At 45.2% G+C, this 27,124-nt stretch overlaps 1 protein-coding gene across 4 annotated transcripts in view; it reads left to right on the top strand.

The window, feature by feature from the left end:
* SNX25 (sorting nexin 25) overlaps positions 1-27,124 on the top strand; it is a 93,759-nt gene that overhangs the window by 35,295 nt on the left and 31,340 nt on the right. For all 4 annotated transcript variants that reach the window (XR_011485163.1, XR_011485162.1, XM_070460065.1 and 1 more), the window contains exons 6-7: positions 15,916-15,986; positions 24,863-25,044. Coding sequence is in view for 2 of the 4 variants with exons in the window: in XM_070460065.1 (XP_070316166.1) it covers positions 15,916-15,986; positions 24,863-25,044 (253 nt within the window). In the remaining 2 variants the exon portion in view is untranslated. The remainder of the gene's footprint in view (positions 1-15,915; positions 15,987-24,862; positions 25,045-27,124) is intronic.

Raw genomic sequence — 27,124 nt, 5'->3', positions numbered from 1 at the left:
TGAGATCCCACTGTCCCTTTGAGGCAACTTCTTTGTTCTTCTCTTGCCTCCAAGATGTCAAACTGAGGATATGGGAGCTAGACTGGGTTAATATTTTGAATTTTCTGGGTCTTCTAGTAGGAGCAGTGAAGAGCTCTGCTAACAAAACAGGAGCCGGTAACCTGAATGTTGTGTTAGTGCAGGATGTTAAAGGTCAGCTGATTAGATTCCAGTGGTGGAGTGGCTGGTAGGGTGATGGCCACCATCAAGAAAGGCAGAGAGCCTCGTTCAGATCTAAGATGCACCCACCCATGAAATGCTGCAGTCACAGCCGGACTAGAGATAAGACTGCATGTTCCTTTATTTTGAAGATAAAATGGGAGTTGAAGTGAACAGTAAGCAAAGGAGAAGTGAAAGGCCCCGATGGAACCTTTTGTAAACAAGTCGGCAGGTTGTGGTCCAGGAATCTGGCGTATCCAGGGCTGTCTGCGTTCTGAAATTCTTAAGGGTATTTGTGAAAAGTTACTCTAATGAAAATTATTTGCTCCTCCATAGAAAGTACAGATGCCTAGGCTTCTCCCCTCGGAACTTTGTTATAACTGGTCTGGAGTGGAATTTGGGCATCAACTTCCTAGGGGATCATAACATGCAATCAAGACCCTAAGAATGTGGTGTCTCTTTTAAATGTAATATCCTCTCACATGCTGCCAGTCTGAAGTTTTTGCCAGATGTCTTGTCATGTAATTCATTCTATTCTGATTCTTTGAAAATTGTTTATACTGTATGAGGTGCATGGTAACTCTGATGGGGAGAATACTAACTGATCCGGGCACCTCATTCTTCTGCCAGGTTTACTGTCATGAGCAAAGGGCATCTTAATCCCTGACCTTCCCGAGAGACGTGTTTAACCCGAGGTTTCTCAGCCTTGGCAAAATTGACACATGGAGCTGGATGATCCTTTGTTGTGGGGGTTGTTCAACTCACTGTAGAACATAAGCAGCTCCTCTGGCCTCCATCCGCTGAATGCTGGCAGCACCCGCAGAGTTGTGACAACCCACATGTTTCTGGACATTGTCATGTGTCCTCTGGGGGACAAAAATGTTCTTGCTTAAGAGCCACTGGTTTAACTCCAAGAGCAGTTTGGAGATACTGTACTTATTTTGTACATGCTTGCTTAGTCTCTGCAGTCATACCCGATTCTTTGCAACCCTATGGACTGTAGCCTGCCAGGCTCCTCTGTCAGTGGAATTCTCCAGACAAGAATACTAGAGTGGGTTGCCATGCCCTTCTCCAGGGGATCTTCCTGACCCAGGGATCGAACCTGCATCTATGTCTCTTGCATTGGCAGGCAGGTTCTTTATCACTAGTGCCACCTGGGAAGCCCCATCTTATATTAGTTAGGTTTAGATTCAGCTGAAAATTAGAAAACCCACAGAATAATGATGACTTGTCAAAGAACAGAGGGTGTTTTCTTCCTTACACAGAAGAAGTCTGGAGTACCAGTGGGGCCCCAACCTTCTCAAGGACCCAGCCTCCTCCTAGCTCACAGCTCTGCCCTCCTGTATTCCAGAGTCCTCATTGTCAGGATGTTCTCTAGGATGCCAGCCATCATATCCGCATCCCAGGAAGTGGGAGGGAGGCCAGGAAAGATGGTAGCATAGGTCACGCATGCACTGCTTGTCTTTTAAGGAAATTTCTAGAAGCTGCTACATGACATTCTTGTTTATGTTGGGTTGGTCAAAACAATTGAGAAAACAAGTATTTTTCTGGGCACCCTTAGGCTTAGTTATAAATGGAGGGTTCTATTACTAAGGAAGACTAAAGAATGGGTATGGAATAGGCAGGTAGGCATGTTTGCCCCGGTCCTATGTGCTGTGGGTTAGAGTAAGGCAAAGCAGCACTGCTTCCCACACAGGCAGTGGGAAGATGCTTTCCTGACCTGGAGGTTCGTCAGGGTTAAGGAGATGCCAAGCAGTTGCTCAAGAAAGGAAGGCTCTTTTTGTTTTAAGCTACCATTTGTTGACAAGCTAATATGTATCCAGCACAGTGCAAGGTTCTTTATAATAATCATCTGATTCTTATAACCACCGTGTACAATAGGTGCGTGTTGCTCATGGCTTGGTTGAGGAGAGCAAAGCGACTTGCCCTGGATCAAAGCTAATCAGGATCAGAGCTGGGGTTTGAACTCGGGTCTGTCTGACTTCACACCCCATTTGTAGAGCTGGGTGACCTGCCAGCCAGGCAGGCAGAGAACAGTGAGACACGGCCCCAGTCCTGTGGGATTGACTGCCTGTGTGGAGACGACTCTACTGTTGGTGGGGCTTGGCAGGCACCGACCCTGGCGTGGGTATAACCCACGCTTAACCAGCAGAAGCACCATCATCTTTTATTAAGACAGTGACAGACCGCCAGAGAAACAAGTAGTAATAAAGTAAATCAGAGCAGCCTGTCACTGCCATAATCTCATTTACCGCCAGCCTGATCTGTATTAGATTTTTCAGTTCTGTATTTGTTTATTTCTGATCCTCATTTAGAGAGCAGTGTGGAGAACCTAAAAATAGAGACAAAATTCTAATAATAAATGAAAGGTTAAAATTAAAGATTATTTAGCTTGGAGAAGAGAAGGAAACCTTTTATCTAGCATATACTGAGCTTGGTGTGGTGTTTTCAGTTTTACTAAAGCGAGAGGCGGTGGGCCTAACTGGATTAATTGAAGAGATCGTGACTAACATTGGCATGGGTTACTGAGGGGGTTTCTAATTATTTTTTTCTTTGGCTGTCATAATGCATTGGATTTTTCAACTCTGAATCAGTTTAGGTACATCTGCACATGAAGATAAGATATTAAAAATAATAAAATTCTTAAAATCTCATGCTGCTGTGTAGAAGAATTCAAATTACTTGAATGTTTAGTGTGTTGAACAGGATTCTGAAAATGTGAATCTTAAGCAATAAACAGGGTCATGTTATAGAGGATCAAGAAAAAAAGAAATTGAGCATACTTAAGACAACCCATTGCAGCGTGTCAGAAATCAGTGAGCATGTGTAAACCACTCAGGAAGGCTCGTGTGGGCGGACAGGGAGATGGAAATGCAAACTGTAAAATAGAGGCCTGGCAAGTCTTTATGAAAAGAATAAATGAATATAAATTTCATTTTTAAAAACACATTAAAATGCGAGACTGCCTATGAAAAGTGTCTAAAAGATCTTTCAGTTTTATGAAAACTAAAAGTACACTGACTTGAAAATATAATTCCTTCCAGTGTCTGAGTAATAGCAGAGGGCACTGAGGTGGGAGTCAAACATACCCAAGGGCACAAGTTATTTTTATTTAGGAGGCAAGATGATTCAGTGTTGGCAGCAATTAAAATGTGATATGAGAAGGGGGATTTTGGTGTGAAGTTTATTCTGTCGCTGGAAGTAAAGGATCTATTATGTGCTTGTGTTTGGAGCAGCTCTGGCACTGGGTGAGGAGTGGGTAAGTGTTCCCTGCTTTATGAACGACAGAACCCTGAGTCGGTTTTTGTAAAGCCCTTGGCCCAGGACCTGCATGTCGCTAATCGTTAGCTGGTACTAGTATTGTTATTGTTTGTAATCACTAGACCAAGGCTTGTAGATAGACAATATCATTGTGAAGACTGGGCAGCTCCTCAAGCCCTGTAGGGAGGCAGCGTTTCATCTTAGGGTTTGAGGAGCTGTCATGATCAGGTCCATCTAGTCAATGCTTTGGTTTTTCCAGTAATCATGTACGGATGTGAGAGCTGGACCATAAAGAAGGCTAAGTGCTGAAGAATTGATGCTTTCAAACTGTGGTGCTGTAGAAGACTCTTGAGAGTCCCTTGGACAGCATGGAAGTCAAACCAGTCAATCCTAAAGGAAATCAACCCTGCATGTTCATTGGAAGGACAGATGTTGAAGCTGAAGCGCCAATACTTTGGCCACCTGATACTAAGAACTGACTCATTGGAAAAGACCCTGATGCTGGGAAAGATTGAAGGTGGGAGGAGAAGGGGATGACAGAGGATGGGACGGTTGGATGATACAGCTGACTCGATGGACATGAGTTTGAGCAAACTCCGGGAGATAGTGAAGGACAGGGAAGCCTGGTGTGCTGCAGTCCATGGCGTTGCAAAGAGTCAGACATGACTAAGCAACTGAACAACAACAACAACAACATCAGTTGCAATGGTCCTGTCCATCCTGAAATCTAATCCATCTGAGGGAAAAGGCATAGGGCAAGTGAAGACCTCTGTCACCTTTATCATGGAGAACATAGTTTCCATATGCGGGCAGCACACTGGCTAAAACTGAGTTTCAGAATTAGATGTTCTTTCCTGCCCAGCACTGCCGGACTGGAATCCCTCTCCTCGTGCCTGCTCATCCCTGGCGGGCGTGGTCCACTTGCTGCCACCCCGGAGGCAGAGAACACATGCCCCTGAGAGGAAAGGGAACAGGAGGTCTGCACTGCACTTGTCCAGTTCCTCCACCTCTGTGATCAGATGAAAAGCCTCTTCATCTCGGGAGGAGAGGAGGGAGAGAGGCCAGGGGTGAAGCTCCTTGGAATTTAAACATGAAGGGTTTGAGAGTAGGAGGAGGTCTGTGGGTACTGCCTGTCTCTTTAAAAAAACAAAACAGAGACAAACTTTGTGGTGCCCACAGACCTTCCCTGCCGTCCAGTGGTTAAGACTCCACCCTTCCACTGCGGGTGGTTCAACCCCTGGTCAGAGGAGCTAGGATCGCACATGCCACACAGTGTGGTGCAAAAAATGAAAACAAAACCAAAAAATTTCACAGATGATTGGGGGAACAAAAGAACTTTGTGATTTACGAGTAGTGAGTGGTGAAGGCTGGTGGAGGTGGTTTGCTGGTCCTTGTGAGAGCTGGTTTCTGTGCGGGGAGGGTTTTCTTACCCCTGACTTGCAGCATCTGGTGGTTCCTCGGGTGTCCACACTCCCAGCACGGCCCGTGGAAAGCCACCAGCGTGACATCAGCACATGCGGAGCTGGGAGGAGACCCACAGAATATGTATTCATGCAGCATTTCCAGTACACTGACCCAGTGGGTGTAAAAAACCTCCCACAGAGATAAGAAATCAATGAAATCATTAGGAACCAGTGAGTTTCGAGTACTTTTAATCCTAAAAAAATGGTCAGTTCAGTGCAGTTGCTCAGTCGTGTCTGACTCTTTGCGACCCCGTGAACTGCAGCACGCCAGGCCTCCCTGTCCATCACCAACACCCGGAATTTATCCAGACTCATGTCCATTGAGTTGGTGATGCCATCCAACCATTTCATCCTCTGTTGTCCCCTTCTCCTCCTGCCTTCAGTCTTTCCCAGCATCAGGGTTTTTTCAAATGAGTCAGCTCTTAGCATCAGGTGGCCAAAGTATTGGAGCGTCAGCTTCAGCATCAGTCCTTGCAATGAATATTTAGGACTCATTTCCTTTAGGATGGATTGGTTGGATCTCCTTGTAGTCCAAGGGACTTGTCAAGAGTCTTCTCCAGCACCACAGTTCAAAAGCATCAATTCTCAAGCTCAGCTTTCTTTATAGTTCAGCTGTCACATCCATACATGACTTTGTGTAATTTAATTTTAATAACGGCGGGCTTAATTTTTGAAATGCAGCAGCCAGCTCTCCAGAGCCCACTCAGGACTGGCAGACCGACTCCAGCCCCACACTGAGTAGGTCGTGGCCACGTGTGTCCTGTCTTTCAATGTCCCGCTTGTGAAACATGTCTTTCATGTTTCATGAAGCATCGAGCATCAAAGCAGACCCTGGCCACCAACACTGGCTCGAGGGTCCAACAGGCCTGGATTTCACAGACCTGGTCTGCACTGTGGCTTCACTGCCTGCCGAGTGCATGGCCAGAGGCAAGTCGCTTCCATGCTGAGCCTCAGTTTAAACTATGAAACAGAGAAAATATTTCCTATTTCATAGGGTTGTCGTGATAATTAAATGAGATAACGCTTGTAAGGCAGGGCATGCTAGGCTCCCGGTAAGAGTTGAAAAAATAACAAGTTGTCAGGAGGAGGAGGAACACTGTCAGGTTCTGACTTGAACACGATTAATGGAGGCGATGACATGACACAGTGTATCTTATTGCAGAAAAACTTGGTTTAAAACGTATGAAAAGTCATTAGGACATTTTTGGTATAGAAGATAAAATGAGGCAACTAAAGGTGACACGCGGTAGATGTTCTCAATGAAAATGCTTTATATAAGAGTTGGGAATGGAACATATAGCCGTGGTGCTATAAATGCATCTGTAAATACTTTATAACAATATTAATGTCATAAAAATATGAGGAACACAAGTAGAAATGAGATACTGGCGGTAGAAGAAAACTTCGGCATTCTTGAGGTTAACTCAAGGGCACCAGCTGGCCAGCATGACAGAACTTTGGCTGCTTCTGTAACATGCAATTTCTGTAGACTCTAGGAACTAGCAAATAAATATACAGTTGTTATTTTAGGAAGATTAAAAGATACAAACAAGATTAAGAAAATAGAAATTACTTATTGCAGACAGATTAAAAACTATGACTACTTGACATGTCTCTTTCCAGATTATTTTCTGTATATGTAACATGAATTGTGCATGTGTGTGTGTGTGTGTGTGTGTGTGTGTGTGTGTGTGTTTGCATACACTCTGGATTCCTCAGGCTGCTCTGGTGCAGAACTTTCTAGCTAGTGTGACTGAAGTACAGTGTGTGGGTGTGCAGGGATGAAGGTGTCCTCAGCGCACGAGGTGGCTGGGATGGTGGTCACCCCCGTGTCCTGATTGGATCCTCTCACTCGCTGTGTGTGCTGTGAATGGGAAAAGGCTGGGAAACGTACCTTAGACTCTCTGTGGAATCAGCCACCTTCTGCACTAGAAAAATGGGGGGGAAAAGTGCCTCCTACTCTTGAATCTTAACTGAAAATTTCCCATTTGTGCTATAGCTCTGGGTACTTCCTGCTTAAGACCATTAAATATGCCTCCTAATAAGACCATTAAATATGCCTCCTAAAAAGATAGCTCAAGAGCTTGTTGTCATCCTCAGTAGTACTCAGACCAAAAAGCTAAAATTAGATGCTTCTCTTTGTTCATAATATTGGTGAAGATTAAAAATTTGACACCTAGTGTCTTATCAAGAGTATCCTGCTGGTAGGGGTTGAAATAATGTCCTTTCTGTTACAGCTTTTATAATTTGAACAACAGGGCACAAAATATGCATTCTTTCTGATAGATTCCTTATTCATAAGAATTTATTTTAAGAAAATAATCAGGAATATAGGGAAAGATTTCTCCAAGAATGTTTCTTGTAATTTTATTTAAAATAGAGAAGTGCTTGAGATAATTAAAAACATCTAACAATAAGGGTCAGTTAAAAAAGTTTTGGCTCACCTGTACAGTGGATTGCCATGTAATAATAGTGTGGAAACAGAATGTTTAATACTGTTGGGAGACAGTAACTATTGTACTGCAAAGAGATCAGACGAGTCTGTCCTAAAGGAAATCAGTCCTGAATATTCATTGGAAGGACTGATGCTAAAGCTGAAACTCCAATATTTTGGCCACCTGATGCGAAGAAAAGATTCATTGGAAAAGATGCTGATGCTGAGAAAAATTGAAGGTGGGAGGAAAAGGGGATGACAGAGGATGAGATGATTGGTTGGCATCACCGACTTGATGGACAAGAGTTTGAGTAAGCTCTAGGAGTTGGTGATGGACAGGGAAGCCTGGTGTGTCTATGGGGTCACAAAGAGTCAAACATGACTGAGCGTCTGAACTGAACTGAACTTTTGATTTATAAATTATAGAGAACTTCCCTGGTGGTCCAATAGCTTAGACTCCGGGCTCCCCATGCAGGGGACCTGAGTTTGATCCCAGGTCAGGGAAGTTGATCCCACGTGCTACAAATAAGACCTGTGCAGCCCAATAAATAAATAAATAAATAAATAAACAATAAATTTTAAAAAGAGGCTTGAAGCCAGTATTTATAGCAAAAATTCCATCGTATAAAACAGAAAGAAAATCATGTTTGCATTTAAAAAAAAAGGTTATAAAGATACCACACGTTAATAGCAGTTACTTTTGAATGTCGTACCTTGTGTATCTTCTCATTTTCTTGAAAGAGAATTATGTTACTTCAGAGAAAGTAAAAATTGGCTCAGACCGAGAAAGTAAAATCTGCCTGTCCATTTTTCAGGCTGGTGGGAGCAGACACTAAAACCAGCTACCAAGTTAACAGGAAATAGTATTTCTTCCAAATACGGCTGTAAAATGTCGTGATGATTCTCCCTTCTGAGCAACCCCTGCTTTCTTATTCACTGAAAAACACGGCTCTCTAAATTTTATGAGAAACTTTGCTGTGTGAAATTATATCAGTCGGAACGACACATCCTATTCTTGCCTGGAGGGCATCAGTCACTTTGACACAGAGAAGCAGCCCCATATTAACCCAGAGTTGCAGGTAGGGGTTTCTGGACTCAGCATCCTACACTGACCTTAACTGTGTAGTTTTCAAGGCAGTAGGGCCCTGGATTCCTCTGAAATTGACCCTTTTACAAGCCCTGCTTTGAGCCCGTCACAGCACTGCTTCATTTACATTTCATCCACACCATGCCTTTCCCCAGAATCCTGCGGTAACTTTTATCTTTTTCTTTGGGGAGATGCCCCATGGTTCCTCTTGTTCATGGCGGTGGGTCAGGAAGCCTGATGTTCTGGGACTGTAATGACCCTGGTGGTCTTTGATTGATCAGGCTGAGACTCTCATAGGAAAAAAAAAAGTAAGGTTACTTACTATAAAATGGCTTTTATATATATTTTACAAACACACACACACCCTCCCCCTAAACAACACACATCTAAAGAGTTCAGCAGCAGTGTTAAAGGACAATAATTCTAATAGTTGTTAAACTCTGACTGTGAGGCAGATGCAGTTCCAGATATTTTAAGTTCTGTCATGTAACTTCGTAAAAATCCTATGAGGAAGAATGCTGCTTTCCTCTTTTTACATATGAGGACTCTTGAGTTTTAAAAGCTTGAAAAATTTTCCCAGGGTGACAGTGTAAGCATTGAAAGCAGCATTTGAACAAAGCCTATCTGGTGCCAGAGCTCACATGCTTTGTATTTTATATTTATAATTAATATTTGGCTGTGCCAGGACTCAGTTGCAGCATGTGGCATCTAGTTCCCTGACCAGGGATTGAACCCAGGTTCCTGCATTGGGAGCACAGAGTCTTAGCCACAGGACCACCAGAGAAGTCCCCAAAGCTCACATTCTTGCCTACTCTGATGCACCTTCTAAATTATCCAGCAGACCTTAGTAGTTCGTGGACATGGGAGACGGCACCAGCTTAGCTAGCAGAAATCACCATGGCTTCATTTTTTAAACACTTTACGTGAAGTCTCTTTAATGGAAACATTATCCCTAGCCTAGTACAGAGTAGCCTGTGGCAGTTCTGAAACACTATTTTTAAATTTCTGATTTTCTTCTTAAACATTTGTGTGTATATGGTATATATACATGGTATATATGGTAGATCCTTGCTCATTTTAATATAAGATGGTATTTTAAACCATTTACCATGTTGTGTACCTGAATTTGTCCACAGCCTTTGATTCTCCTAAGATGTTCCAGCATGTACACTCCCAAGACAGCTCTAAAGTCATATTTCAAGAATGTGCCTAATAAATTGGAGAGACTAATTTTTTTTGGTTTGGCTTCTAAATAATTTTAAAATCAGGTCTGATAGGATGCCAAAGCTGTTCTGAACATTTGATAGTAGAAAGTGTTGACTTCCAAGGTAATTATTTTGAAGGCTGGTGCTTCCTAAGTGGTACAAGTGGTAAAGAATCCGCCTGCCAGTGCAGGAGATGCAGGAGACACAGATTCTGTCCCTCGGTTAGGAAGATCCCCTGGAGCAGGAAGTGGCAACCCACTGCAGTATTCTTGCCAGGGAAATCCAACGTACAGAGGAGCCTGTGGGGCTACAGTCCACGGGGCTGCAAAGAGCCAGACATGACTGAGCGACCGAGCACACATTTTGAAGGACTGTGTAGCGTTCAGGCAAGAGTAAGATCGTTGGGGAGAGTTCAGAAAAATAATCTTGGCCTAAGTCTTTATCAATTTAGCTAAGTGTAACAAAGTGAAGGGAGGTGAGGTGGCGACTCAGTGGCAGGCACCAGCAAGCTTTGGATGACTTTTTCATTATGCTTGAGACAAAGATGCTCTGGGTAGGACCTTGCGAGTATTGGAAAAGAGCTGAATTCTTAGACTACACTGCTTCCTCCTAAGACTTGAGTTTACATCATCATTTTGGAAAAAGAAATACTAACAATCTCTGCTCTTCTGATCGAGAGCAAGCCTACAAATAACAGTCCTCCCAGTGGCTGAACTGAACTTGGCACCAGCAAGCCTGTGTCGTTCTCTGGAGGAGAAGGGCCAAGTGAGTGCCAGGTACCCCCCGATAGCTCCTCAGACAACCAGGAGGCCTGTGCCATCAACCTTGGCCACCATTCAGAATGCAAAGTCCTTCCTTTCTTGCTTTGCCTTTTGGTATCAAGTGAAAGTGAGTTCTGCAGATTGAGTCAGGATCTTCAGATGCCTCCTGTGTGCTGGGCACCATGTGAGGAGGGTCTGATATCTGTAAAGATGACTTGGCTTTGGACTCTCCATTCTTTCCCCTGTCATCAGGGTGTTCAAAACAGGAGACCCCTGTGGATGTAAATTGCTAAATGTGAAGCAAGACATTCAGGCCAGAAGTAGAGTGTGAAGAGCTAAAGTGGGTAGGAGCAAATATTTCCTGCTGTAGGTGAACGGGATCTAGGAAGCTTCAGAGGGGAGTTGGCTGAGGCCTGAGTGTTTTGGAGTGAGTAGGATTTCAGCAGGTGAAGAGGAGAGGTGAGGTGTAGAAGGCAGAAGCAACGAAGCAGAGGCCACGAGGTAGGAAAGAGCTGGAGTGTGTTTGGAGCATTGCATATGGCCTGGTTTGCCTGAAAAATGGTATCCGAGAGGGATGTGGAAGGCAGTTTGGCTGGAAAGATGGTCTGGCCTTGGCTGTGCTGATAAGCTGTGAAGGGCCTTAGACATGATAAACACTAACCTGTTGAATTTTAGGGAAGCTGGAAAATGGCTAAGAACATGAGCTTTAGCATCATCAAGCCCTAGGTTGTAATTCTGGCTCTTGTACTTAAAAGCAGTGAGACCTTGTATAGATTTCTTAATCCCCCTGAACTCCTGTTTCTCCCCCTGTAGTGTGGGGCTCATTACAGTACCTTGTGAGGATTAAATGAGGTAATGTAAAGTATTTAATTAGGTACCTGGTACCCGATGAAAGGAATCAGTTAGCTGATGTTACTGTAGAATTCTGTGGACTTGTTTGAACATGCCGCTTCTTCAGATGGCATGTATTTTCTCAGTACCACTGATGACTTATTTGTCCCGGAGTGTGAATCACTGAGAACATCCAGAGAACAGATTGTTATGTGCACCTGTTAACTGTTACAGATGTTAACACTTAGGAATTTAGCTCTTTGGTTTGGACCGCTATCACAAATACACCATAGAATGGGTGGCATGTCAAAGAACAAGTGTTTCTTTCTCCCGGTTCTGGAGTTCGGAGAGTCCGAGATCAAGCTGCTGGTAGTCAGACTAGGTGTCTGGTGAGGGCCTGCTTCCTGGGTCATAGGTAGCAGTCTGCTCACTCTGTCCTCACGAGGGGGAGAGAGCTCTCTGGGGTCTCTTGTACAGGCACGGACCACCCTCGAGACCAAATGACCTTTAAGAGGTCCTGCCTCCAAATACCATGACCCCGGGGTTTACGCTTCACCTGTGACTTTTGCAGGGGACACACACACTCCATCCCTGGCACTCTGAAGTATTTACTGCCAAGTTAGGCTCGGTTGAAGAATTCAAGACTCAATCCCTATTTTTAAGAGGCTCCTGATCTAGTTGGAGATAAAAACAGCATATCTTTTTTCATAGACGAAGCTATAATTTTGTTTTAGGCTCTGACATTTTTGTTTTAGGCTTTACTTGTAGTTAAAAGCAGTGAGACCTTGTATAGATTTCTTTTTTTTTAATTAATTTATTTAATTGGAGGCTAATTACTTTACAGTATTGTGATGGTTTTTGCCATACATTGATGTGAATCAGCCACGGGTGTACCTGTGTTCCCCATCCTGACCCTTCCTCCCACCTCCCTCCCCATCCCATCCCTCAGGGTCGTCCCAGTGCACCAGCCCTGAGGACCCTGTCTCATGCATTGAACCTGGACTGGCGATCTGTTTCACATATGGTAATATACATGTTTCAGTGCTATTCTGTCAGATCATCCCACCCTCGTCCTCTCCCACAGAGTCCAAAAGACTGTTCTTTACATCTGTGTCTCTCTTGCTGTCTCACATAAAGGGTCATTATTACCATCTTTCTAAATTCCATATATATGTGTTATTATTGTATAGATTTCTTAATCCCCCTGAACTCCAGTTTCTCCCTCTGTAGTGTGGGGTTCATTATAGTATCTTGTGAGGATTAAATGAGATAATGTAAAATGAAGTATTTAATTAGGTACCTGGTACCTGATGAAAGGAATCTGTTAGTTGGTATTACTTTAGAATTCTGTGGATTCGTTTGAACATACTTCTTCCTCAGATGGCACAGGCTCACTGCTTACTTTTAAGTATAAGACATGTTACCATGTTAAAAAGAAGGGTGAGGCCCCGAAAGCCCCGGACATACCGTTTTCTTCATTCCCAACATTCTTTGTGGAAAATAGTAAATAGATGGGTGATATTATAGAGCAGAAGTAATTTAAGGTTTCAGAGAGGAGAAATGTTGATGTGAATGAGAGGGATTGAGGATGACGTGAGGGAAGAAATAATATATGCAAGATCTAATTAGGTGGACAAAAGGGAGGTTGTTTTCAGAAGGAAGCAGCATAAACCAAAGCCTGGCAAGTGGCTACAGTTTGAGGAGAGCTGTGTGGAAGCCATCCTGACTTCACTCCAGGTTTCTGTGGGGCTTGAGCAAGGGGCCAGCGCCGGTTGCTGAGGGGCCCAGAGGCTGGAGCAGAGGGGTCCTTCTCCGGGGAGGCCCCTGGAGGCGTTGAGCCAGGGAAGAGGCACTGAAGTGGTCCTCGAGAAAGGGGCTTTGATAGCGCTGCGCAGTGTGGGTTGGGTGGGAGATGGAAAGGTTGACATGAAGGAAACAGGCCGTCCAGCTAATGCAGCTGACCCACGGGTGAGAAGGGTGGTGTCTAGAGGAAGAGGACGAGAGGACCTTGTTTAAAGATTCAGAGGACTTGGAGATTCATATTTACCAGGAAGGCGGTTATCAAAGATGATGATATTTCAAGCCTAAAGGATAGAAATGATGGGGCTCATGCAGAAATGGAGAGGGGAGGAAAGCTTCCTGTGGGAAGGGACATAAGTGTGAACTGGCTCAGCTAGAGAAGTAGTTTGGGAACAGTTTTAAGATGACTTGTAATTCTACCACTTTAATGCAAGTGGTCCTTCCTTTTTATCTCTGTCTTGCATTGTAGCCTTGGTTCATAGACCCACATATTTAGATACCTGCCATCATAAATGTACCTGCCATTTTGCATTTTAGAATCATTAAAATCTATTATGTGGTCTTCATAATTACAGATATTATAGGCTGAGTGTTTTCTCTGTCTGATATATCCCTGGAGCTTTCTGAAAGCAGACGCCATACTGTTTTACTCACTTCTGTGTGTCTAGAACCTAGGAAATGATTAACAAGTGTTTGTTTAATGAAAGCGTATTGCCCACATAGATTATTCTCGTGCCTTTTCTTTGTAGAAGTTGCTACAGCAAGTCTATGTTTGGAGTTTGGTGACATGCATTCAAGTCAGTGCTTTTTGCTTGTAGAACCTAAGTCCAAGGCTAAAATAAAGATTTGGTTAGGGAGTGTTAAACTGATGATTCCAGGTTTGTGTATGTTTCTTATAAGCTGTTTCCTCATCTGTTCAGTAACTGGCGGGAAAAATCACATGAAAAACTATTTTGATCTTTTACCATTAATAAAGGAATGAAGGCAGCTCTATCACACAACTGTAATGGTCATTAATGTCCTAGCAAGTCTTCCTCTTAGAGGACATCACCCGAATGTGTGTTCAGCCCGGAGATAACTTCTCCATGGACAGAGACTTGAGAGAGCTCTCTGCCAGTCAGATGGCCTTTGGCCACGAGACACATTGACACACGGTTACTTGAACAAGTCAGGGTTTTATTACCCTCAATACCAACTTGTCCTGAGATGGCCAGGCCGGGGCTGCAGTCACGGCTTAGTGGTGTCTCTGGACACCTGAGCCCCTCCCGTCTTCTCCCGTCACCGCGTGGCTTTCATCCTCAGAGGCGCTGCGCCTCCATCGCACTGCATCCTCGTCCCAGGCAGGAGAACTGAGGGAAGGCAGGGACAGAAGATGGAGGGGTCTTCCCGGGGAGTCCTCCCCTGTAGGAGACCTTCCTGGAACCTCCTCCCGGCCAGTTCCGCCCGTGGCTCATCGGCTGCAACTACTTCAGGTGGCCGTCCCTAACTGCTCGGGAGAAGGTTAGCATTTTTGGCTGGGTGCCTCGCTCGCCCTAATCAGTGTGGTCCAGTTAGTGGGGAAGAAGGAGATGAAGGGTGTTGGCAGCCGGCAGTCTGCCACAGGCGACCACCGGCCAGTGCTCCCGACAGCCCCTTCTCCGAGGGGCGGGGTAGCATCGATGTTCATATGACGCAAAGGAAGAAGTAGAAAGATGTGAATCTGAACCCATGAAGAGCTATGACTGATGAGTTCTAGTCATCTGGGTATTAGTTGAAAAGCAGAAGAACATATCTTGGGCTCTAAAAGCCAGCCAAGGGAACTCCCTGGCGGTCCGGTGGTTAGGGCTCGGGGCTTTCGCTGCCATGGGCCTGAGTTCAACCCCTGCCTGGGGAGTGAGGATCCAGCAAGCCACGTGGCAGGGTTAAAAAAAAAAATAGAAGTCAGCCAGATGTAGCTTTTAAATCTTAAAATGCTGCTAAGATTGTGTTCTGATAAAGAGTTAATGTTACATAGTTTTATTACAAGCAGGTTCTTAGTATAATTAAGGGCTGAGAAATACTCAGGATCGATGAGTTTCATTAGGAAAATACTTAATAATAGTTGAATAGTCCCTGAGAACTTGGGTTTATAACCCACCTGACTTGAATGTGCTCAAAATAGCCATCGTTCTAGGATTGTGCTTGGTCTAAAAATGTAAGGTTTTCTTTTTCCTGAAGCAGAGGTGTTCTCAGTCACACATACATATTCCTGGAGCTGTCACCCACAGCTTCCGCACCTGCCTTTCCTTCCAGCTCCTGGGGAAAAACGTCCCGTGAACCACCATATCTTATAATGATGGAATATTCCCTAAGTGTTAACCTCTAGTAAAGGTTATAGATGGAAGTGGTCTATCTGTACAGTCCAGTGTGGTTTATGAGGTCTGTGAGGCGGCTCAGCACTTCAAGTGTGGATGGTGCAACGAGGAACTAAAATTGTGATTTAAGTAGCTCTCGTGGCTCATGGTCACCTTCCTGGACAGTGCAGGTCCAGGAAGTAGAATCAGTAGGGTTCCGGTTACCAGTGTCGGGGGAGGGCACTTGTGTGGGGCGAAAGAGGGGGAGGAGTTGATCATGACCTCAGGGTTTGCCTCTTCGGGGGGGGGCAGGTGGGAACGCTTCAGTACGGGGAATGCAGGTGGGGGTGCGTTCACAACTCTTGCATTCAGGCCTCAGGAATGAGTAGCTCATGGTGCAGCACCCAGCCCGCTGACTTCATCCGCGTTGGATGGTTTTCATGATTCTTATGCAGGATTCACTGTGTTACAGTTGATCAGTACAAATAGAGTCTGACATTCTCCCTGAGAATGGTCTTTCCTTCCTGTTCCATCTTTAATTTTTCTCCCTTTTCAATACTCAGGTATCAAATTGTGGTGGAGATAATCCAGGCAACAACAATCAGCAGCTTCCCCCAGCTGAAGAGGCACAAAGGTAAGAACCAGTTCGTTTTCTTCGCTTTTACATCCTGAAGGCCCTGGGTCTAGTCCCCGCCTTCTCTCTCCTGTCAGGGTTTTGACCTGTATGAGTATGCACTTAAGTATTAAAAATTTGTTAAAATATTGCTGTATCAGCAAAAGAGAAAGTAAGTATGATTTCATTCTAACAGAAACCTTTGTAGTTCTGTGTTCCCTGATAAACTTTGTATTCATAATTTTTAGAATATTGAAATCAGTGGGTAGAATCATGCTGCTGTTTGGTTTATATACAAACATAGTTTCATAGTTTTTTCTCATATTAAAAGGCTCCCCCCAAATAGAATTGTTTTGTTAGTTTTTGGAGAGCTCTGTTTTAGAGTGTGATCTAGGCAGCATCTCAGCGGGCTGAGCATCTGGGAAGTGCCTCTTCTGGATGTTAACCTCTCCCCACCACCCCACCTGCCTGCACTGTTCCCTTAAAGCTGGACAGTCAGACTGTGCTCGAGGTGACCATGTAGCAATGCTGCCAGGCTGTGTGTGCAGTTCTAAACATTTCATGTCCAGGGTTGTTTCTCCTTAGCCTTGGTTTCATGTTCTCTTTGTGAATAGTAAACTGAAGAAGTGTTTAAAAAAAAAAAAAAAAAAAAGGACAGATGGAAGATCCTAAGAATACTTGGGATTCAAACTAGAGATGAGAACTTTTTTTTTTAATGAAGGTAGAATGAATATGCTAAAATATAATTTTGTTGCTACATATAAATATGTTTGTTTCAGGCAAGTCTTTTTCAGTTATAATTGTTCACTGATTAGGAATTGGTATATAATTGTGAAAGTATTTTGAGGATTTCAATGGAGAAAAGGCTGTATAACAGGTGGGGAGAAATTACCTAACTCTGTGCTCTCTGAAACCTTAAGGAGATAACTAGCTGACCCTGCACTGACTTTTCTCAGGATAACACAGGAGGGCCGGGGGACCTCTTTACTTTGTTTTTTTTTTTTTTACTTTGTATATTCAGGAACATTTAAATAAGGCTTCTGAGGCTTCAATAAACTCCAGCAAATCCACACAAAATTCTGAGAATGTTTCAGGTTCATAGTGGAAGACCAAATTACTCTCTTTAACAATGTAGAAATTTTCACTTGATTTTTGGTGGCATTTTTCTTTTGGAATTTTGATGTTTTTAAGAAATAAGGTATGAAGTGGTTTTTGAAGTCTTTACAATGTCTTAACTAGTTTAATTGCTGGTACTGTTCTAGGGAAAGTAAATAATCATAGAAATAAAAAAAATTGAGACCATCTAACTCAGATCTTTGTCCTATGAGCAAGAAAAATTAGGAATATTTGGAGAAACAGGTTCTTAGAGCAAATTTATAAATACTGCACAATTTATAAATTTTTTGAAGCACTTGGTCTCAGCAGTTTTAAGTGCACTCACAAAATTTCCTTGCCTCTGACCTTATTTTATCATTCATGCTGGCCAAACATATTGACTGAGGCCTGACTTTTACCCACTAATCCCATCAGCTGCTTGATGGTCACAGAATTTGGGAAGTTTGCTTTGGTCAGGAGGGTGGAGCCCTCATGGATGGGCTTGGTGTCTTATGAGAGAGGCTGCATAGAGATTCCCAACCTCCCCCGGCGTGTGAGGACCCAGCAGGAAGCTGGCAGCCTGCAGCCGACACGAGGGGCTTCACTGGGACCCACGCTGGCGCCCTAGTCTCCAGACTGTTGTTTACAGCCAGCCCGTCTCAGCCAGTCTGTGGTGTTTGGTTATAGCTGCCCAAACTAAGACCCTGGCCAAGTGCCGGCATTCTAGTAGTAATGGGACATATGCTACGTCTTCTCTGCTGTTGGAGGCAAATAAGCCCACTATTTCAGCTCCCTCTTTTTTTTTTTTTTTTAAATTGACTGGCAACTTTATTTCAAATTATATGGGCTTCTCTTAGGTGTGTAAGCCAGCCGAGTTATCACCATACAGCTCCGTAAGCAAGCCATGGGATTTACTGTCCTGATGTCTAGTCTGATGTCGCTATACCCTGCGAGGCAGTGGAGGGGGCAGGGGGTCTCCACGGGGCTGGTTGGTGGGAGCCTCCCCGCCCCAGACCTGGCCCCTGGGTCAGTGGTTTTGAAGGGTGGATCCTGTCAGCACACATAACAACAGGAATGAATCAGAATCCTGTTTTGGAAGTTCAGACATGTGATTAAGAGAGTGGACATTTAGGCTTTACCACTAGAACAGCTGCTTGAGAAACCATTGCTTCCCGATGCCTGGACCCCTTTGTATCCGTAGTTTATCTTTCCCTGTTCCCGTCACACCTGTAGTGAGCAAAACCTATCAGTCCGTTAAGAGGGGTCAATTTAGTGGGAAACTTAAAAGAAAAATCCCAGAACATCTGATTGTATCCTGTGTGTTACCCTAAATTATTATTTTCTATTTCAGCTCCCTTTAAGGCTTTTTCTTTCCCTCGCTTCTGTTCTGGGTTCTGAAATGTTAGCAAGAGAATTCAAGAGTACTATTTACTTAGCTGACTGCAACAAAGGACAGGATGTTGATCTAATAGAAAGTGCTCTGTATAAATACTGCACACGTGGGGGTGACATGCCTATTGTGCGCCTTGTTCAGTATAAGTAGAGAGTTTTGGAATTGAGTATATCAAGCAGAACTGTAGAAGAACTTCAGAATATACTGAACATGTATACACACAGAGTTACTTGTTGATAAAAACCATTAATGATTTCCATTAGGAATAATTTTTTGAATCATATTTCTTACCTGATTTTGGATTTAAAAGCATCCCTGCCCAAAGGAAGGAGCTACTCTGTAGACTCTAGGGGACTTCTCAGAGCCCTTTCTAATGCTCTGGTTTCCTAGCTTTGCAGTAATGTGACACAATTTCTAGCTTATGAATGACCTAGACTTACACCGCAGGCTGTTGCTGCAGGGCCCTTGCTAGGGTTTCTGTCTGCCCAGCCCTCCCATCCTGAGTGCGGCGGTGCCCGGAGCCTGCGGTCCCTTCCCCAGCATCCAGCACAGCCCCGTCCCATCTCTCCCCATGGCCAGGGGCTCAGCCTCTTCCATTACGCTCTCTTTGGTGGTGGTGGTTTAGTTGCTAAGTCACGTCTAGTTCTTTTGCAACCTCATGGACTGTAGCCCGCCAGTCTCCTCTGTCCATGGGGATTCTCCAGACAAGAATACTGGAATGGGTTGCCATGCCCTTCTCCAGGGGATCTTCCCAACCCAGGGATCAAACCCAGGTCTCCAGCATTGCAGGCAGATTCTTTACCATCTGAAGAAGCCCCATGCTCCTTGTGAAAGTGAAAGAGTCATGTCTGACTCTTTGTGATCGTGTGGAATACACAGTCCATGGAATTCTCCAGGCCAGATTCCTGGAGTGGGTTGCCAAGCCCTCCTCCAGGGGATCTTCCCAGCCCAGGGGTCGAACCCAGGTCTCCCGCATTGCGGCTGAGCCACTAGGGAATGCTCTCTGTAGTCTCATAATTTATATATCCACCTCCGCTCCCACCTTCCCCCTCAGAAAACTTCAGTCATCGTACGTCCTAAGAACCTGTATTTATTCAGGTAAAGGTCAGGTCCAGAGGTTTTCAGCAAGTGTGTGGTTAGTCATGTGCTGATCTGGGGCTTGAACCCACGTGTCCTGCACTCTTCCCACTGCCCTGATCACTCACGCAGGCGGGTGCTCTGAGAGTCACGCTCGGAACTCAGAAGCTGTCTGCGCCGGAGCTGTGGCTTCAGTCTCTGACTGCCCTCTGCTCAAGTCACGTTCTACTCTGGGAGCAGGCCTCTCCTGGTAATCTGACGTGTGGATTTAACTGATGGGGCCTTACTACTTTAAAAATCTGTTGCAAGCGTGTTGGAGGGCCTTCCACCAAGGAAAATGCTGGAAGTTTCAGCACTTGATGTATTTAAGGAAGGAAACACAAATAAAAGGTGTGCTGCAGGCACCAGGCCCGGGCCTTGCCCGGCCCTCGCTGTCTCTCCTCTTCTCCCTTGTAACAGGAGAGGCTCTGCTGAGAGCGCCTGCTGGGGCCTCTCAAGTATCCTTCCTACTGAAGGGGGAGCGGCACACTCGACTCTGAAACTTCAGGTGTTTGCTGTGAAGAGAATCCCACTTGTTCTGTTCTTTTTTTTTTTTTAAAGCTTACCAGCCCTAACTTGAAAAGTAAGGTAAATATTGCGTTAGTTCCTGGGCAGCTTTTGAGGTGATCTTCAGATAACTTTGAGAAAGTCTGTGATGATCGGTAACTACTGAGAACTGCCGTCAGCTCTGCGTTTAGAAGAAAAAGCATTTCTCCTTCTGAAACTTCACTAGTCCCTAAATAAATACACACCCATTTCTTGAACCCCCTTCTCAGGACCTTTTACTGAAACATCTGTTTCAGTGTACACAAAAGATTTCAAAGACTTGTCAGCCTGTCAGTGTGAACGGAGGCCTGACCTCTGCTAGCGAGGAGCCCCGAAAATCCCTTCCCTCCACTGCTTGGGGGGCCTGAGGAGACCTGTGCATTGTGGGGGGCGTAACCACATGCTGGGGAGCCCCGGGGGGTGGGCAAGCACAGCCTTGCCTCCTGCACCCCTTTAGGAGCTGTAGCTCTGTAGTAATCCTCCCAATGCGGTAGGGGGTACAGTTTTGCCTCCCAGGGGACAGGGGGCATTGAACAAGGTCTGCAGAGGTTTCTGGTTGTCGCCCGGGGAAGGGGTGCCTCTGGCATCTAGTGGTAAAGGCCAGGAAGGCTGCGAGACATTCTGCGACACACGGGACAGCCCCACAGGGAAGGTTTGGCCGCCCGGAAGGTCACTGGTTCGGAGACTGTGTGTCCTCTGGGATTCCTCAGGCAGCCCGCCGAGGCCGCCGCAGTTAGGCTGCGCCTTGGAGTCTGACGTGAGAAAAGAAACACTCTGCTGTGGGTGCTTCTTAGTGCTTGGCAGACGAGGGGTGCCGTTTTCTTCCAGCTACGCTGGTGCCGCTCCTGGGGCCTTGGTTTGCGCTGTCACTTCCCTGCCCTTTGCCACATTGGAGGTAGCGCCCGGCGGTTGCCCCCGGTGTTTCTGTTTTGCAGCAGGTCACTCTGCTCCCTCGAGGAGGAACTGTATCGTGGGCGGAAGGTTTATGGCCCAAAGGGCTCTGTGATGTAGGTCACCGGTCCCCTGCAGTGTCCGCAGAGGGTTCCTCCAAGGTCTAACCCAGATCTCTCTTCCAGCAAAAGACCCCCTTCCTTTTTGCTCCCACCTCAGCAGAATTGACTCGCTAGAAGGGAAGCCAGTAAACACTGATAATGCGTTGCTTTAGACAGTTACGGCGCCCGCGTATTCTTCTTGGCACCCATGTAAAGAGCCACTGCCACCCCATGCATCACCCGCCACCGTCTGTGGCCTCAGCCTTCTTCCTTAACCTCGATTAAACGTTGTGTGATTCACCCGGCTTAACGGCACACGGCGTCACCTAGGGCTCAGCAGACGCGGCAGCAGGAAGCTGGCATGAACCGGGCAGTGTGTCGTCCACCCCCTGGCCCGCGCTTCTCTTGATGAGAGGATTTATTGGCCGGACGGGTCCTCAGGTCACAAAGAAGCGTATTCATCTCCTTCGCTGGATTTCCTAGGATTTTTGCACAACAGTCGCATGCAACGCAGCAGCGCCCTGTTAGGCATTAAGTCCTGAACGTGGCATTAGTTTTCCGAGGCAAAAAATACACAGAATTGTCTAAGCAACAGACTGCCGTTGCATTTGTTAGCAACAAGCTTTGCAATCGGACAGTGACTTTGGCCCCCAACAAACAGAACACATTCACGCGAGCAGGGGGCACCCCAGCAGGACCCTGGGATGTTTCCTCCGCTCTGCAGCTGGGTTTAGGGGAAGGTTTATTCTCTTTCTCCCTTCCCTTTGGAATTTGCCTGCTTTTGTCCTTTTAGAAAGACTTTTAAGCCTTCTCAGGAGAAGAACCTGTTTGTTGTTAAGTCTGTATCAGTTTCTTCCTCTGTGTCTCTCTTGATTAGCCTGTTTTAACCCAGAGTTAAAATTGCGGTCTAGGTTTATTTTATAAAAGTCAACTTTTGTCCTTGCATTTTAAAGTAGCTTAAAGATTATGCACAGGATTTAGAGTTTAAGAATATATGTGTAGCGTGTTTAAAATAAATGTTACCAGTGCAAACTAGTTTAAGCATATATGCTTTAAATCTTTTTAAAATAAATGTAATCAGTGCAGAATCATGGAATGCAACTGTGAGAGTTTAAGTTCCTTAGAATCTAAGTATAATGGAAATAACATGAGTTTTGGAAGCAGAGAAAAACAAAGGTTTTCTGAAAAAGTCACAATTCCAAGCATGTATTTCTTCAGGTACACCTACAAATAATTTCAGTTTGCAGTATGCTAATTTGGAGACAGACTAACAGTTACTTTATTTAAAATTTTTAATTGGAGGATAATTCTTTACAATATTGTGTTGGTTTCTACCATATATCCAACATTTACTTTCCCACTAAGAGGGCTCTGAAATACTACTTTTTCCTCTTGGGGTGCTGAGTTCAGTTCTTTAAGCAGGGCCTCCCTGTCAGCCGAGCACAGGACCAGAATCCATCATTGCTGTCAGATGAAAATGCCGCCTCAGTTCAGTTCAGTTCAGTCGCGCAGTTGTGTCCAACTCTTTGTGACCCCATGGACTGCAGCACGCCAGGCCCCCTTGTCCATCACCAAACTCATGTCCATTGAGTCCCTGATGCCATCCAACCACCTCACCCTCTGTCGTCCCCTTCACCTCAGTTACACGTGTGACAGCACCCTGTGACACATGATAGACCCCCTCGAACGGGGCTGACTGTTGACCAAGGTCTGCTCTGACCGTTGGTGATGCGTGTCGGGAAAGGCTGCTCTGATGGAGGCTGTGCCTTGCGGCCCTGGCCTGAGCTCTTCTGTCGGATGGGTGCAGCCTGTCCAGGCGTGGGTGTAAGCATCTGCACAGCCTGACTCTGGGACCCGAGGGTGGTGATGACCACGCTGGGGAACTGGAGGTCGCCCCAGGTGTGTGAGGGCTTCCCTGGTGGCTCCATGGTAAAGAATCTGCCTGCTTAGCTTGAGACGCGGGTTCGATTCCTGGGTCTAAAGATCCCCTGGAGAAGGAAATGACTACCCACTCCAGAGTTCTTGCCTAAAAAATTCCATGGACAGAGGAGCCTGGTGGGCTACAGTCCACGACATCGCAGAGAGTCAGACACGACTGAACGGCTAACAGTTCTCTGAGCGGATAACCTCACTCCCTGCTTCCAGACAACAGACCCCTAGGAAGGGACCTGCTGCAGCTCCCGACACCATGTCCAGACCGGCTGGTGTCCGCATCCTTCCCTGTGCTTTCCTGTCACCATAGAGAGGGGCGGCCTTCCCCAAAGCCAGCCTCCTTCCTCACTGTCCGCTGAGTACCACCCTCCCACCTGTGGCCTGTTTCCTTCTTAACTGCTTCCTTCCATCAGCATTAAAACCAGCTCATCTCTCACCCATTTAAAAGAAAAAAGCCTGCCCTCAACCCCTGCCCCTCCCTGCCTGCAGGTTATGTGTGCAAAGCTAGTCCCTTCTCCACAAGGAAGTGCTCAATGCTTAGTCGTTTTTAAAAATTAATTTCGTGTGAATTTTTTGCTTTTGCTTTAAATTACATAATGTAATTTTGCTTAAGGAAGCAAATCATTGTAAAATATTTTTAAGTTAAATTTTTTAAATAAGTCTCCCTGAGACCACAGAGCTCATGGTGGCAGAGACCAAATTCTAATCTGATTCCAGACTCCACTGACAGCCATCCACAGGACTTGCCCACTCGTGGTCCTGGCCACAGCAGATTGGCGGCAGGGAGGGCTAGACGCCGTGTTGGGGTAAGGTAAAGGGCGGGAGGTGAGGAGTCTCACCCTGGTTCTCTACTTCACAGACTGGGCTCGAGAGAGAGCACAGTACCTAGTGCATAGCGAGGACTCAGCAGAACTTTAGCTCTGTTATACTGAACCCTTGGTAACGTTTGACACAGATCATGCATCCACTCAGCGTGTTCCCTGAGCCCCGACTCTGCTGCCGGGCACTGTTGTGGGTGCTGGTGGTACAGTGGTGTATAAACAAACAAAATGCTACTTTTATGAGGACATACTTGGAGGATAAGTAAGTCAAATAGGTGGTATGGCAGTCATGCTATAGAAAAAGTATAAAGCTGAGCGGGAGAAGGCTGGTGTTAAGGTAGAGGCTGCAGGTAGAAAGAGGGTGACCAGAGATGTCTTTGCTGAGCTCTGTACTGGTGACCTGAAGGGGAGAGGGAATGGAGCCAGGCAGATTCTTGGGGGATCTGCTGAGATAATGGATATTAAAGCCCCACAGAAAGCTAGCCAGTGTGTTCAGGAAGCTGGTCACCAGAGACCATGTAGTGTCCAGGAGAGGCAGATCCAAAGACAGCCCTGTAGCATAGTGATTCACTGTTTTTATAGATTATATACCATATAGTTATTATAAAATATTGGCTCTATTTCCTGTTCTATATGTTCTGTCCTTGTAACTTACTTATTTTATACCTGGTGGTTTATACCTCTTAATCCCCTTCACCTCCGTTGACCCTCCTCACGCTCCTCTTCGCTCTGGTAACCACTAGTTTATTACTTGTGGATCTGTTTCTTTTTTGTCATTCATTTATTTTTTTAGATTCCACATATAAGTGAAAGCATACAGTATTTATTTATTTTTTCTCTCTGACTTACTTCACTAAATATAATGACCCCCAGGTCTGTCCATGTCACAAACGGCAAATTTTCAGCCCCAAGTTTTCACAAATTTGGCCCAGCGTCACCGTGTTCCTTCCCTCTTTGGTACTTTGTCCTCTGACTGCCTACCGCCCATCCGTCTCATTCAAGGTAAAGAAACCGCCGCCATGAAGGCCGATCTCCTGAGGGCCAGGAACATGAAAAGGTACATTAACCAGCTGACCGTGGCGAAGAAGCAGTGTGAGAAGAGGATCAGAGTCCTGGGAGGCCCTGCCTACGACCAGCAGGAGGACGGGGCCTTCGAGGAGGGGGACGGGCCTCAAAGCCAGAAGGTAGATCTTGGCGCTTTCTTGTTTTGCCATTTCGTGTTTGTTATGAACACTGATGTATTCATATAGACAGTGCTTTCACTTCTTGGTATTTAACCTAAAACATGTGTTCCCTAACATAAACTCACATGTTTACTTTTAGGAGTCAAGTAGCCACGTTTCTTGGCGTCCTTGACTTCCGCGAGTGGTAATTGGTGAGATGCGTGTGTGTGTACACGCCTGTGTGTGTTTTCCTGTCTCCCTTTGTCCTCCCACCATCCCAGAGGAACATATTTGTATTTTCAAGGGCCCAATCAGATTACTCACTACTAATTGGATAGGAATTACCAGCAGTGAAGCAGAAGGCCTCTTAGAGGTTATTTTACTTAGCTCTCGCCACAATGCTATGAGTCTGTACTCCGTGTCTCCATTTTACAAAAGTCGAAGAAACAGTTGGTGTAAGTAAATTACCTGATAAGGCCATGTGGATAGGAAGAGACAGAACTACATAAAAACCCAGATCTAGTTGATTCCCAAACCTGAGTGTAGCTGAGGACCCTGCACTTGAATGGGAAAAGTCTCCTTGACTCTTTCTTCTGACGTTCTTACAGAGCTCTCAATCCACCTTTCCTTCTTGACTCCCGTACTGTTTTTAGTTTGCTAAATCTTTTGGCCTGAATACAAATCAGGTAATTTCTTACGAAGAGTAAGTATTTTATTGTGGGCTGGGGGAACGGGTAGTTTGGGATGGACATGCACACACTGCTGTGTTTAAATTGGGTAACAGCAAGGACCTGCGTGGAGCACAGGGAACTCGGCTCAGTGTGATGTGGCGCCCGGCTGGGGGGATGGATACGTGTGTATGTGTGGCTGAGTCCCTTTGCTGTCCACCTGAAACTATCACGACATTGTTAATCAGCTATACTCCAGTATAAAATAAAACGTTTCAAAAAAAAAAAAAGTTATGCTATAGAGTCAGAAAGCCTGACTGTTAATCCCAGGTTCACTGGGGATTGACTTTGGGCAAGTCAGTTAGCCTCTCTGTACTCTGTAAAGTAACAATAAGTGTACACACCATACAGGGCATGATAATCATGGAATTAAACAGTGCACATAAAATGATAAGCACAGTAGTTGGTGTATAATGAGCACTCAATAAACATCTGTTTCCGGGGCATGTTTTAGTGATGTCATAAATGTAAGAGGAATCCAATTGTGAACTCTCCTTTCAGGATAAAACATCATTCCCAGGATCCTAGTTCTCCACATTCTCTTTAGTCTGCTATAGACAATTTCATGAGTATATTGTGGATATTCCACGGCTGGAGAATCTTGGGCCTGGGTCCCTCTTGGTAACACGTTGTGTGTGTTTCAGGAGAACATTTACTTGCTTGAGGTCCTTTTGAATGCTATAGGGATGTATTTCCTAGAGAAAAATTAGCCTGTGGGTTAAGAGACAACACACACAAAACATAAAACTAAGTTAATAGCATACACATCATGAAACCAGATCCAGTGGGACTGGGATGTAGTGAAAAGAAGTAAATAAAAAATCCCTGATGGGGAATAAAGAATGATCACAGGGCACCCTCCAGCCTGAAACACTCCATGGCCTTTGGCACATGAAACATCCACCAGGACAGTTTTCTGTCTTCTGCCCAGAGATGATTTGTGGCGGCACCCCTCCCAGAATTACCAGAGGTTTTAGGACAGAAAGAAATGTGTTAATCCAACAGAGGAAATTAACACAAGAGCATAGTGTTTGCTGTATGGAAGCCCTTAGTAAATGGGAATTGGTATTATGTTGTGTGTATATACTTATATTTTTAAATCATCTGTTGATCAGTAGTGTCCCCTTTGACCCAGCCAGTGTTCTCTTTTCCACTTCTGCACCAATTACTGAGAATAGCTCATCTCAGATTAATGCAGTGAGATTGAGTTCATCTCACGTTAACATATTTGACTCAAAAGTGTGCCATCTATTCATCCTGGTCACCCAGACCCGCACCGTTAGTGTGCGTGTTCCTCAGGGAAAGGCTTATGCAGGCTTCAAGAGAAAATTAAAAACAAAAACACAAAACTTGGAGGAGAGAACTTAAGGTTA

This window comes from Odocoileus virginianus, chromosome 32 (genome assembly GCF_023699985.2).
Source record: "Odocoileus virginianus isolate 20LAN1187 ecotype Illinois chromosome 32, Ovbor_1.2, whole genome shotgun sequence".
NCBI lineage: Eukaryota > Metazoa > Chordata > Mammalia > Artiodactyla > Cervidae > Odocoileus > Odocoileus virginianus.
The sequence above is the reverse complement of the archived record's forward strand: the minus strand, read 5'-3'. Positions and strand labels throughout refer to the sequence as shown.